The 14,740-nt window shown below is 45.9% G+C and overlaps 1 protein-coding gene across 1 annotated transcript in view; it reads right to left on the reverse strand.

The window, feature by feature from the left end:
* Positions 1-9,788, reverse strand: part of LOC119437959 (QRFP-like peptide receptor) — a 157,803-nt gene extending 148,015 nt beyond the window's left edge. Inside the window, exon 1 of the mRNA XM_037704757.2 lies at positions 8,812-9,788. Within this exon, the coding sequence (XP_037560685.1) occupies positions 8,812-9,166 (355 nt within the window). The 5' untranslated portion in view covers positions 9,167-9,788. The remainder of the gene's footprint in view (positions 1-8,811) is intronic.
* Between the last annotated feature and the right edge of the window lie 4,952 nt (positions 9,789-14,740).

Raw genomic sequence — 14,740 nt, forward strand, 5'->3', positions numbered from 1 at the left:
AGGAAAAGAGACAGAAAAAGAGAGAGAAATAGAGAACGAAAGAAAGAGAAAGAAATAAAGGAAAAGAGACAGAAAAAGAGAGAGAAAGAGAGAACGAAAGAAAGAGAAAGAAATAAAGGAAAAGAGACAGAAAAAGAGAGAGAAAGAGAGAACGAAAGAACGATAGAAAGAAAGAAAGAAAGAAAGGAAGAAAGAAAGAAAATCACCAGTAAGGTCAGATACACACACGACAAGCTTCGCTTACCCCCATTTTCGCGACAGGGGAAGGGCTAGTGAATTTTTTTTCTTTTCTTGCTGCCGCCGGTAACCTTGAAGTATCGTGTTCGGTCCATGATAGAGATGAACTTCACCAGCTTTATCCATCTACAGCTTGTGCATGGTTACTCTGTCCGTTGCATTGGCGAAAGACCCAGAGAGAGAGAGAGAGAGCAAGGAGAGGAAAGGCAGGGAGGTCAACCAAAAGAGCGTCCGGTTTGCTACCCTACACTAGGGGTAAGGGAAAGGGGGAAGAGAAAGAGAGAAATAGGGAGAGAGTGAGTACTGAGTACACGTGGGACGATGTACAGGGACACTATAAGCGGTCTCTTAAACCGGTGCACTTCAAATAATGTACTAATGCACGCATCGCTTTTTGTGCCAGTGACGGGTGTAGCCACGGTCCGAGTATTCTTGACTCAGAGAAGGGTCTCGAGTCCAGTCCGTTTAAAGTTGTTCTGAGAGAGAGTCGTTGTACGTCGTAGCGAGGACTAGGTACAGAATAGGTGCTCGATGGTTGTTTCCTCGCACCTACAAAAGTCGCACATCAGGGCTCTCGGCCATTCCCATACGATGTGAGTAAGCGTTCGTGAACGCCACTCCCAGCCACAAGCGGCACAGCAAAGTTGCTTCACTGCGGGAAAGGCTAGACGGCAGTTGTAGCCGTAGCAAGGGGTCCAACTTATACAATCGGCAATTTAACGCACTTGAACTCCAGAAAGCTTGTGATTTTTTGCGTGCAAGCAAACAAATTTCCTGGCAGTGTCCGCCCTCGCCAAAGGTATTGTACGTGTCTGGGTGTCTTCGTGGGCAGACCGCGCAGCTCTGTCAGCATTGTCGTTGCCGACGATGCCACAGTGAGCAGGAATCCACTGGAATACTATGCAGTGCCCTGTTTCCAGAGCATGGTGGTGTGCTTCCCTGATGTCGGATATCATCTGCTCGCAAGTTCTGTGATGTAAGGCAGCTTGATATTGTGAAGGGCTGCTTTGGAGTCACAGAATATGACCCATTTCTGTGCCTGCTCTTCGGTGACGTAGGTCACAGCTGCATGAAGGGTTGCAAGTTCTGCCGACGTAGATGTAGTCATATGTGACAATTTGAATTTAACTGCAACTTGCCTGGCTGGAATGACGAATGCGGCAGTTGAGCTGGTAGGTGAGGTCTAACCATCGGTATATATATATATATATATATATATATATATATATATATACATATATGCAGTCATGATATGTCTGGTACATTGACAGGAGCGACAGTTGTTTCAGAGCCAGCGACGGATGATTGGCCTGCTTGGTGATTCCGGGAATAGTAAAATTCACTTGAGGCTGTCGCAGGCACCACAGGGGAGATGAAGGCTTCGTCGCCGGTGTATAAGATGACGGTATACACTCCTGATGGGCGCTAATCACTTTTGAAAAGGTCGCTTGAGGTCGCTCGACTGGTAGAGATGCTAGGTGATGGTGGGGGATTCTTGACAGATGACGAATGTGCGCTGTGAGGGAGTCGACAGCTACGTGTGTCTGGATCGTATGGTCTCTCGCGATGGCTATTGTTGCTGTTGTTCAGGTGCACCGAGGCAGCCCTAAACACGTGCGTAGGGCTTGACCTTGTATGCTCTCCAGAGCGCGAATGTTCGTCTTGCATGTATTTGACAAAACTGGCGGACTGTAACGAAGGAGTCCCGGGAAGAGTACCCTGTACAGCTGCAGCATAGAATGGACTGGGGCACCCCAGTTTTTCCCGCAGAGAAATTTGAATACCTGAGCAATAGCAAATAACTTTTTGCAGATAGACGCAGTGAGGGGTCCACGAGAGGTTGCGTTCGATGATGACAGACACCCAGAAAGTGATGCGTCTTAACATAGGACACAGCTTGACCGTTGATCTAAACGGGATACAGTGACATTTGTTTGCGCGCAAAGCCAACCAATGCGCACTTTTCAGTAGACACACTGAGGCCTTGTTCCCGTAGATAAGACGCCGTCATGGTTGCCTCCCGTTGAAGCCTGGCCCGTACCTGAGGGTGAGTCACTGCAGAGGTCCAGATGCCGATGTCGTCGGCGTATATAGAGACATGAACTGTCCGCGGTAAATACTCCACAAGTCCTACCAAGAGGAGGTTGAACAATATAGGGCTCAACACTCCACCCTGCGGCACACCACGGCAGATGTAATGTTTCGAAGTTCGGCCGTCTTCAGACTAAAAAAAGCACCTCTCACTCAAATGGTCCAGAATCCATTGATACATGTGGGCCACCAACTCCCACAGCCTCAAGTGAGTTCAGTATGGCCTCATGGGCGACGTTGTCGTATGCTTCTTTGACATCGAGAACAAGTGCAACTGGTAGGCGCTTGAGGATTTTCTGTTCTTGGACCGAGGTGACGAGGTCAGTAACATTGTTGATGGACGAGTGACCTCGATGAAAGCCAGCCATGGCATCCGAATAGATGTTGAATCGCTCGAGGTACCATTCCAAGCGAGCAAGAATCATTCTTTCCATCACTTTGCCGACGCAGCTCGAAAGTGCAATCGGACGATATGATGATAAATGAAGCGGAGACTTTCCAGGTTTCAGAATGGGGATCAAGCGGCTCGATTTCCATTGTTTAGGAACAACGCCGTTTCGCCAAGACTCATTGTAGTAGTTGAGCAGCTCACTACGTGCGTCATGTTCAAGGTGGCATAGGGCAGCGTACGTGATGCCATCTGGTCCTGGTGACGAAGAACACCTGCAGGTCGCCAACGCAGCGTCGAGCTCTTCGAGTGAAAATGGCACGTTCATTTCTGATACCGTGCCTCAGGACGTCATTCAGTGGCGCGTCTGTAGTGATGATCACGGACCCAGCAACCCGCACACAGAACTCTTCAGCTGCTTCAAACTGCGAGCGGCGTTGGTACAGGGCCAGAGCAGCAAACGGCTTCCTTTAATGCGGACATGAGCGAAGACCCCTAACCGTTCTCCATATGTGCGAGAGCGATCATCGGAGATCAAGCGTCTGACAGAAAGATTTCCATCGCTTGTCTTCCAATTTATCCATACGACGCTGGACTTTCTTTTGTATGCGTCGTGAAGCCCTCCGATCTAGAACAGATTTCGTGCGCCGATACCTTCTTTCCGCCTGTCGGCGTGCCGCACGCAGCCTTTCCAGTTCTGTGTCGAAGTGTGTTCGCCTTGCTGACCTTGTGAGCGAGCACAGGAATGCTTTCATTGCTTCCGCAATTTCGTCTTCGATATTTTGTGAAAAGCCGTCCCAACATGCGTCACCCATATGCTCCTTAAACCTCGACCACTCAACTGTACGCAAGGCAGTAGAGGAGCATTGCTCAACTCCACTAATCTTTATGTATGTTGGAATATGGTCGCTTCCATGTGTCACTATGTCGGTAAACGATTGGACGCTCGAGGCGAAGCGCCGTGACACCAAAGTCAAGTCTAAGCAGCTACTATAGGTCGTGCCTCGCAGATATGTAGGGCTGCCATCATTCACACAGCACATATAATGGTCGGCAGCAAAGGCGGCAAGACTCCTGCTTCTGGAATCAATTTTAGTGCTTGCGCGTTAAAGTCACATGTGGTAACCCAGGGGCCAATGGTCATTAGCAATATTTTCTTGTGCCTTTTGCCATCAAAGTGACCCGCTGGAGATATGTAGGCTCCAATAAGTGTAAATGACATAGTCTTTTTTTTACATGCAGGCAGACATACTGGTTGTCGTCATGAGGCTTTACCTCGTGAGCGACATACGTAAAATCCGTGCGGGTGTAGATGATTACTTTGCTGAATGCTCCCTATGTGGACGAGACGAAAGGTTCGTAACCAGACAGTCTAAGTGGAGTCGATGTATTTGGTTCACAAATGACAAGTATGGGGAAACGATTTGTAAAAACGAATTGGCGAAAGTCTGCTATGCGGGTCCTGAGACCTCTGGCATTCCACTGGAAGATCGACGCACCTTTAACTTCATTGCGGCAGGCGACTATTGGTCGAGCCATGGTGCTTAGACGATGCTAGCAAGCACTGGATTTAGTGCATCTAGTATTTGCAGAGCACTTCGAGCTGCTAGTGTTTGCAGCTTGTTCAGGATCATGCGGATTGTATTAATTAGCGACTGCAGCGTTACAGTCACTTGCCTGTCCTGTTCGGACAAATCACCGACAGTAGACGCCGGGGGTTGTCCATCAGAAGTTTGCTGCGATCCTGTTGGTGTTTGGTGTCGTTTTGGTAGAGCCGGCCAAGATTCGGCAGATGTCGTCTTCTCAGTGGCCTTGTCATTCGTGGTCCTTTCCGCATTGTATGGCCTGGGCGGCAGAGGAGGAGGTGATGTCATAAGAAGTGGCAAGCGCGTCGTAGAGGCAACAGCCTTCGTTGAAGAACGTCGGCAACGGGAACGTCGCCTCCTGATCTTAGCGGCGGCTTCTCGATGAGTTGAATGATCTCTCACCATTTATTTCAAGGTTGTCATTTCCTATTTAATATGTGGGCAATTCTTCGATGAAGCCTGGTGTGACCCGCTGCAGTTCGAACACTTCATTACAGTGGCGCCACGTTAACTGCAGCGTGGGGCTCGGCGCAGCGGGGTCATGCTGTCTGGTTTTCACAGACGCTGCTCACGTGTCCCGGTTTCATGCATTTGCGGCATTGAAGCGGCTGCGGTATGAAAGGCCCCACAGAATGTCTGAAGTGTCCCACCTTAACATGCGAGGGTAGATGTTTACCCTTGAATACAATCTTCACGCAGCTTGAACTGCCTATCCGAGTAACATCAACAATGACCTCGTCATTAGCTGGCTTGACCCAGTTATCAACAGTGGCTATAGAGGAGGATCGTATCAGAGAGTGCTGCGATCTTAGTTGCCATAGTTGCCGAAGAAAAAAGTGCCAATGACCATTGTGTAGCTTTATTAGAGGACATTTATTTATTTATTTATTTATTTATTTATTTATTTATTTATTATTTATTTATTTATTTATTTATTTATTTATTTATTTATTAAGTTATTAAGTTAGTTAGTTAGTTAGTTAGTTATTTACTAAATCATTACATGTGCATCGCATTAAATTAATTAATAATTGAAGAAGATATAAAAATTAATAACGCCTAGTCGAGGATAACTAACAAACAGCAATGGACGTCCTTGGTTCCTGTCTTTCGAGTTCATTTTTTTTTTTCATGTGTTAGATGTGTTAGATAATAAATCAACAGAAGCACTGGAAATTTTCTCCTCACCACCGGATGTATGTTCTTTAGCCCTACGCGTCCTACTATCATACAAGGAACAAGGTCAATACACTTTGGCTACTGCAAGCCAGCTGGACAGTTCACAGCGCGGTTTGTATACAGCTGGCATGAGAAAGAAGAAAAAGTAGATCCAACCCACATGTTGTAATCTAAGAAGCGAAGCTTTTGTGGAGCCTTCAAAGAAACGCTATGCAAATGATTATATTCTGCATAGCGTTTTGCCCCCATTACCGTTTTACCCCAGCGATTACATGCCTGTCAGTGAAGACGACAAGGTGCGGACACCCCCACCACGTGACCGCGCATCAAACTGCCTCCGGAATTGGTGTTGCTATGATATTGTATCGAGGGTCCACGCGCCGATTAGAGCGGGCCGATCCTGGAGATTGTGCAATAGTGAACTGCCCCTCACGCTGTGAAAAACTAACCAAGAGGACACGCCAAAGCCTAAACACTAGGAAAGTAGACATAGAAATGTTTGCTTTAGTAAATGAATTCTGCTTTTTATGAAGTATATTCATTGCAATGAGGATATTTAAGCATAATTTGCTTTATTACTTCGCAATCCCGCAGAAAACAAGGAACAAGGCCAGCAGCCAGGACACCTTTAAGGGCAGTAAAGATGGTAGGGCCCACGTTCCGAAAATTTCGGTAGCGTTCGTGAAGAAAGCTTCGCTTTGAAACGAACGCAATTTTTCTCGTATCAAAGTATCGACTTCATTACTGCACTGCCGCTACTTCATTATGTTTTCCGCATAAGGCGTCGCCTGCTTTAGAAGATCATGTTTTGAAAATTCAGGTCGACTCTTGGCTCTGACCACATCCTTCAGGTCGCATAAGCACTGCACTAACGCCCACTGGTTATTGGCCGATACCAGGAACACTTGGTTTATTCATGGTGCATTGCGATCTGGCGTGCCTTTTATGGCAAGTTTATTGCTTCTTCCTCCACTTCATTTTACCTGCGGATCCTATAAAAATGTTTACGGCCGGCATCCCCTCATAGTATTTGCGCCGTTCTAATATGGAGCGTTTGTTTTATTTTATATCGCATAACCCCCAACCTGCTGTCAAAAGAGGTCACTCTTTAGGATTCAGGCCGTACATGTTGCGGTATTTTCTTTCCGTGAAGGTCCGCTTGGTCGCAGCGAACATGTGGACCTTCCGCACCAAGTTTAGTGAAAATGGCAACAATTACATTCGAGACATTTGGCGTTGCGTTTATTTCATTTCTCGGAGTACCTTCGATATCTACACTTTACAGGTGAAAGCTATGCTACTGGAGCTGTTCTATATGTTATTCTTGATTCCTTTTTTTCTAGTTTTATAGTTTACGCTGCCCAATATCTTAATTTTTTACAACCCTAGAGGGCTCCTGTAAACATGCCGCTTCGCTTGTAGGGGAAACGGCATGTTTGTGTAATACGTGCCCAGATAACCTCAGAAAATAAATTTGCGTTTGGCATAATTTTGTGTTTGGGTTAAAATGAGGCATTAACAGATTTGAAAAAATTGGAAGTCTCGACCAGCAGAATATCCGTATACAAAGTGGTATTTGCAGTTTGTTGCCTAGGGAGAACGACATCTTTTGCAATATAAAAAATCGCAGTCAATGCCATTCTGAAGAGTTCTGTCCCTTACATCTGATCCCGATGTAGTGTCGTGTGAACGAATGAAACAAATGACGATAAGATTGATCAATGTAGATATCTGCGGGCTCTCGGTGATAGGTTAGCATAACTTAACAAATTGTTATACGCGATTAGTTAAGCCAGTCAAAGAGACACATCTGCACAGCCGAATCATAAACAAGTTGTAGCTGGGCTTGCATGAAACCAAAGTCACACACAATGGCAAGAGAGAGAGCAAATCCTTTATTTACGAATGTTGACTCCTCCAATAAAGGGATCGCTACGCGATAACCGTTACGCGTCAGGAGAGAAAAAAAAAGACTTTCGATCAGAGAAATCAATTGTAGGAGAACTTTGGCAAAGTAAGAATCAACGCAACGTTACTACATACGTAATGTACACTCTCTGAAAAAATAAAGGCTATATTCAGTATAGGTACAACGCAGATCAGAAACAGTCCGTATGCCTCGTACATTACTAGAAGCCTCTTTAATTACTATGTATGTTGTTTAACGGCCCCTTCCAGGTACCCTGGGCCTGAATTTCACTCGCAGCCAATTACGACAGCACCGGAAACTTTTAATTTTTACTAATGAAATTATGCTACTACGACAACAAGCTTCTTCTTCCCCCAACCATGTTCTTCTTCGGCACAGGGAGCAAATTTGGAACGCAAAGTGTTGTTTCTTCTATGACAGCGTTTATTATTGCTTGTCAACATTTATATAATTTGCCAACAGTGCCTGAGGCCTACAGAGTGGTGTAAAAATTCCCAACTGTTTGACACATGGTGAAATATTTACCTTAGCAAAATGTAGCCAGGTTGTCTGTAACGCGCGTTCCTGTCGAACAATTCCCGTGCATTACAAACATAGTACTTGGCACAGATTAGCTATGTTTTACAGCGAAGCGAAGGTATCATATGTATATCGTTATCTGTTCGCAAATGTAATAGCACTGTCAACATTTTTTCCAGACATTTATTCCCTTTGGCTGCCACTGCGTCAAATAAAGGCTATATGCACAAAGCGAACTTTCTCGCCTTTTGTGCGAACCAGTCTATTGCGCGCAAAATTAAGAGTGCTTATACGTAAGTGCAGCTTCATCAAACTTTCTTCTGTAAAGAAATATTTTTCTCCACAACAAAACAAAAAATATGTTATCAGTCGTTTGATTCACTTTGTATACTTATTACGTCCCTTGTTTCCAATTAACTGCGCCCGTGCAGACGGCCCGGTCACTGTTCCTGACAGGGCAGTTTACGCGGACGCGGGTACGTCGTACAACTTCAACGTGTTGTGCCTCAATTTGAGTGGTGCAGAAAAAAAATCCACACAGTCATTAGTGTTCCTTCTACTGGGTCAAGAGCGAGAAAGTTGCTACTTTGTTTCTTCGCTACGCTCATACATGAGCTACAATCGCGACAGGTAAAAAAAATAATTAATAAAACGACATGCACTCACATGCATGCAGAAAACATATGTTCTATACCTGCCAAGGGCAACATGTCAAGTTAATGGTCGTATAAAAAATTCAGCCTCCTGTTTTCACTCACAGAGCCCTCAGATGTCTTTTCTTAATATTCTAAGCTTTTCAGCAGCCAACCCCCGCATTGAAGCTCTGATTCGCTTGAACTTCATCGCGAAAACGAGTGATGTAAACAGGGAACGATGCTCACTCTTTGCGAAGCCCTCGAAGCGGCACATGAAGGATCCGAGCACGTAGAATGTGGACAGGCTGTTGACGAAGTGCACCCACATGCAGAAGATGCATATGAGCGTGTCGGCGACGGCGAGGTTGAGCAGGTAGTAGTTGATGGTGGTGCGCATCACGCGGTTGGTCACCACGGTCACGATGACCGCGAAGTTGCCCACCAGCGCGGCCACGATGGTCACTAGGTAGACACTCATCTTTAGGTACTCTTTCCACGTGAACGTCGAGTCCAGCTCGTCCAAATCCAGGAACGAGGTGTTGCTGAAATTGAATACGTCCAGAGGCTCGGCCCACAGGTCCACAGAGCAGTTGGACTCCATCAGGTCGAAGCCCCGTGTCGCGGGCAACTACTGTCCTGCCCACGAAATGACGCCGCCGCCCGCGACTGCGTAAGGCCTCTGGTGGTTCTGCTGCTGCAGCTCAGGACAGAAAGTTCCTGGGAAGCAGCCAAAAGCGCCACTGACACGTGCGCGGAGGAGGTGTACCAACACAGCCAGTTCCAAATCGCTTGCCACGAAACCGGACCTCTGACAAATGGGAACAACGCGCGCAATTTCTTTTTTTGTTCAGCTCGTGTACCTTCTTTCTCTCTGTTTCCGCGTTCTATGCCGCGTCGCCAATCCCTGACCGCGCTTCCCTAGCTCACGTTTCAAATGAGCAGACGATGCGTCGTCATCGGTAACGCGTGCGTGCAGCGAGCGCTACCGTCATCAGTTTACCGAAGAATTGCGCGCGACGTGAAAAAAAAAAGGGAAGTTTTACCATACACAGATCAAAGTAGTGGCGCTTCGTATCACGCAGGCGACGGTGTAAGCATGAGCAGAACGCGGCAACGGAGGACCAGAGAGAGAGAGACAGCCGGTGCCAGCGATAGACACGTTCAATTCCCGAGTGGGGCGGAATAGTATCGGCACAAACTTTTGCGGGCGCCTTACTCGGAGAACTCTGGACGAGGAGTGAAGCGACTCGGGCCGGTGCTCCGGTGCGCTTTGCTGAAACACCCGCGCCGGACTTGCGGAGCGAGGCCAGAAACCAGCGCCATCTGTCGTCTTCGCGGCAAAAGTACTGCGCGCGCGCCGCAGACGCGGCGATTCCCAATGAAGTCCCCTTTTCTCGCCACTAATGCCCCGACGCCGTGGCGTTTTTCCTTCCTTAATTATTACCATGGTTTCAGCAGAGCCCTCGTGCTCGTCTATACGCACCGACGAAGCTATGTCGCTGTAGTCCTGTAACTGCCTGGAAGCGCACTTTTGTGAAATGAACGATTAAACAAACAAGATACTAAAGGGAAGGGGCCTTGGCATCAAAATTTGGGGAAATTGGGAGACTGGAAAGACAGTAAATTTTGGAAAAGCGAACATCATTCTGGCGGATAAGTGCGTTTGATGACAGCGGTCTCCGTTGTGAAGGCTATGAAAACAAAAAGAAGAAAATTGTGCAAATTACGGGTATACAGATTGGGGGCAGTTTTCTTGTTCATTTCTTTCGTTCTACTCCTTCGTTTCTCTAATCAATGAAAAGTTACTCAGTAGCACTGAAGCACTACGGATAAAAATCAGCGAACAAAGTGCGCTACAGTGAGAGCGCTGTTTCTAAATGGAAGAACATTATGACAAATCTTGCTTCTTTCGATCTGGGGGACGCCGCTCCGTGATAAAAATATCCCTGTACTCCGGCTGCCGTAAGCCGCTCATTCATAGCGCGTTCAACCGCAAGCACGTACTGCTCCTTTGCGGTTGTCCTATGTGCCGCTCATCGTACACTGAGTGAATAGCGAAACAAAACAACTATACTGCGCCTCTAGGGACAACTTGAGAGAAACGGGAGGAATAGCCTGTTTTAGATTGGTTTGTGGTGCTCGCCCTCTCCGGCGGCACATACAAATCGATGTTCATACCGATTCGAAACAATCGCCAGTTTCCGATAAACCTGCTCATTTTCCGAAACAGGAGCACTAGAAACGCTACCAATGTAAAACTAAATTTACCAGTAACTCGGAGTACCTACGGCCAACACTTATTCCGTACCATTGAGCGAAAATCTGGAAATTGGTGCCACTGGAAATAAAAATGGCGAACAACATTTCATGCACTAAAGATTGAATAAGCTACCATTGCATAAGACGATAATCGGATATACGTGATCATTTTGTTTATGTTGCATGTATATCGTTTTTATGCGTGCTGGTTCTATTGTTTCTATAAATATTTGCATTATGTTGGCGTTGTGTGACAAAAGTATTGTCCTTGTTTCCCGTCGTCTAAAAGGTTACCTATCAAGAAAGGCATCAGGCAAGGAGACACAATCTCTCCAATGCTATTCACTGCATCCTTAGAAGAAATATTCAAGCCCTTAAACTCGTAAGGCTTTGGAGTGAGGATCAACGGCGAATATTTCAGCAACCTTTGGTTTGCAGATGACATTGTCCTATTTAGCAAAAATGGGGACGAATTACAACAAATGATTGAGGACCTTAACCAAGAAAGTGTAAGAGTGGGGTTGAAGATTGATATACAGAAGACAAAGGTAACGTTCAATAGCCTGGCAAGGGAACAAGAATTCAGGATCGCCACTCAGCCTCTAGAGTCTGTAAAGGAGTACGTTTATCTAGGTCAGTTACTCACAGGGGACCCTGATCATGAGAAATAAATTTACAGAAGAATAAAATTGGGTTGAAGTGCATACGGCAGGCATTACGAAATCCTGACTGGGAGCTTACCACTGTCGTTGAAAAGAAAAGTGTACGATCATTGCATTCTACCGGTGCTAACATATGGGGCAGAAACTGGGAGGTTAACAAAAAAGCTCTAGAACAAGTTAAGGACCGCACAAAGAGCGATGAAACGAAAAATTTTAGGCCTATCGTTAATAGACAGGAAGAGAGCGGTGTGGATCAGAGAGCAAACAGGGATAACCGATATTCTAGTTGACATTAAGAGGGAAAATTGGAGCTGGGTAGGCCATGTAATGTGTAGGATGGATAACCGGTGGACCATTAGAGTTACAGAATGGATACCAAGAGAAGGGAAGCGCAGTCGAGGACGACAGAAAACTAGGAGGGGTGATGAAGTTACCAAATCTGCAGGCGCAAGTTGGAATCAGCTAGTGCAAGAAAGGGGTAATCGGAAATCACAGGGAAAGGCCTTCGTCCTGCAGTGGACATAAATATAGGTTGATGATGATGATGATGATGTACATTCAAAGGAAAGAAATAAAAAAAATATTGCAGTATAACTATATATAGGGAGATTTTTTTATAGTGTACAAAATTGTCTATATAAATATATACAGTAGTCTGTATACAATACAATAGTCAATACAATAGTCTATACAAAATAGCCTGTCGCGGATAGCCCAGTTGTAGTCCTTGAGCAGGATTATATACTCGAAGAGGTGACCATCATTTGTATGAGAAACCAAACACACAATTGTGTAATTAACAAAAGTTCACTAAAAAATGTTTAACCAATTACTTTGCGGCACAAATTGCAGTTTACGGATTGTATCCGGCGAGTTCGCATGGCGTATCCACTTGGAACAAATTTTCAGGATGACAAAAATTTCAAGCTTCTCATTCTCAAAATGGGCGGAGAAATACTCTGGCGCTCCTGTTAATTTTGTACTTCAACGCATAAAACAAGGTTTGTTAAAGAATTAAGCGGAACAATTGTTCATTCTTACCCCAATTTTGACCGCGCATATCTCGAAACCGGTGCATTCCTCAGAATTCTTTCAATTCAAGGGGATGGGTCTTGCAAGCTCACCGGCTACAAGCCGCCAATTGCAGTTTGCTGTAAAATAGTTAGTTAAGAACTTAATTAGGATATCTTTTGGGTTAAAATTGACAACTACACGTTTCCAATGAAAGCGCAAGTAATGCGCGCTTCTTGAGCAATCCAGTTCACGGATTGGAATTATTAAGAAAGTGCTATAAAACTTTTCATCTTCTCGAACGCGTTTTGCAGCATAGCGATTTAGTGCCTTCCCAGCAAATCAGCAATCCCAGTATGACACAGCACGACACGCGTGAACCACGCAAGCACCGCGGATTACACTCTCCGGGATCAGCCGACATTTCACAAATGCCATCTCTGGGATAAGCCCAGTTTACAAGTTTACTGTCTCCGGGACCGCCCTCTGCACCTTACTCGGCAAGAAGCCGCCCGAGCAGACGCACCATACCCCGGGAAAGAATACGTGGAAAGCTTCGCTTTATGATAGGAATTGGGCGTTTCAAGGCGTATGTTTGTAGCACTCGGGATGTTTAGGTATTGTGTGTTGTTTCACGGGGCACATACTCATTTTGTGTGCTTGAGGAACATGTGTGACGTGGTTTCAATTCCGCCCAGCTCCAGAGAAATTATAAAGGTTTTATTATAATTGAAGAGCGGCGTAAAGAAGACCAGACCAGACCAGACCGGACCGGAACGGAACTGGACCGGAAAGGACCGGAACGGAAGGGAACAAAACAGACCTGACCATACCATACCAGACCAGACCAGACAGAAAGCGGCCAAAGTAGGTTAAGAATGCTAATTGCTATAGAAAAATTTCTGCTCGTAATAGTTTGCGAGTAGCCCTAGTGGCTCACCCAGGCCCTCGAACGACAGGGTCGGAAATCAGGTACTATAAATGCTACTGTGGTAGCAGCAGCCTCTCAGGAGAGGCGAAGCAACATATCGCTTTTTACGGCATGCTTTAGTTCAGCGGTTTAAGCAGGATCCGCTGTTTTCTCAGTCAACCCGATGAGTTATCAGTTTATTTGCTCGCAAATAATTTAGAAGCCAATGTAAACAACGCTTGTTCCAGCTTTCAAGCATTCGACCTGCGCACAGCGCCGTTAGATTGCTTTCTGACACTGTGCGCACCGCTTATTTCCATTACAACTGGTTCAATTCGTTTACGAGTCATGAATTTACCCTAATACAAGCGACTTTGCTCAAAATAAAACTCTCGCTAAATTTAAGAGACCTGTGGGAAGAAACGCAACTTGGTCCGATTGGTTGTTCATCACTTCTCACGTTTCAGGGGTGTTTGTGGGTGTCTGCTATGTTCCCAAGCCCGGGCCCTACCACGAACACCATGTTCTGTGAGCCCAATCAAGCGCCACTCATCGGACGCAAACGACCTTATCACACTGATTAAGGTGCCCCCCGACTCACAAACGGAACTCCCGTTTGTTTTTATCCAAGGACGCACTGACAAGGTAACTTAACAGTTTTTAGCCTCGTTCGATCAGTGCACAATATGCGTATTTAGCTCCTGAAAGCACGACAAACGTTACTGCCAATATATATTGGGGGATGCTGCAACAAGAGTCGCAGTACGGAGTTGCCTATATGAAGGTCTAAAGCAGCCTACTATCGTACGGTAGAGAGGGAAAAAATCAGGACAAAAATTAATTTCTTCTAGCACAGCCATGTAACGTGAAATGGCCTTAATGCATGACGCTGGTTAAACAGGTGCACGTAGGAAGTACCACTTGTTTGCAGCAATTATGCCTACGCTGCGAAGCAAAAAAAAAAAAAAAGAATCGCGGTACCTTTCGTCCCCAGACTTTTGCTTTCGACTGTACGTGTAGCAGTGGAGCAACGCCGAGAACAATTGCTTGTACCCTTCAGATAGGCCCACTACGCACGAACACTTCCCTTCTTTAACCTCCTGTTCGCTTGAAAGGCTTTTTGTCCTTAGAAAAATGTGAAGTGGCTCGCTAGGCGGGACGGACGTTTGCATGCACAGCGCAACTATTTCGGTGGTTGCGTCACTGAAATCCTTGAGACAGATCAAAATAATGTCAACGACAGAAAGGACCACTTCGGCTTCTACAAAATACCTCGATTCGACTCCACAAACGAAGACTTGAGCATAGCACCAACCAAAAAAGCCACCGTGAC

This window comes from Dermacentor silvarum, chromosome 1, assembly GCF_013339745.2.
Source record: "Dermacentor silvarum isolate Dsil-2018 chromosome 1, BIME_Dsil_1.4, whole genome shotgun sequence".
NCBI classification, from domain to species: Eukaryota; Metazoa; Arthropoda; class Arachnida; order Ixodida; family Ixodidae; genus Dermacentor; species Dermacentor silvarum.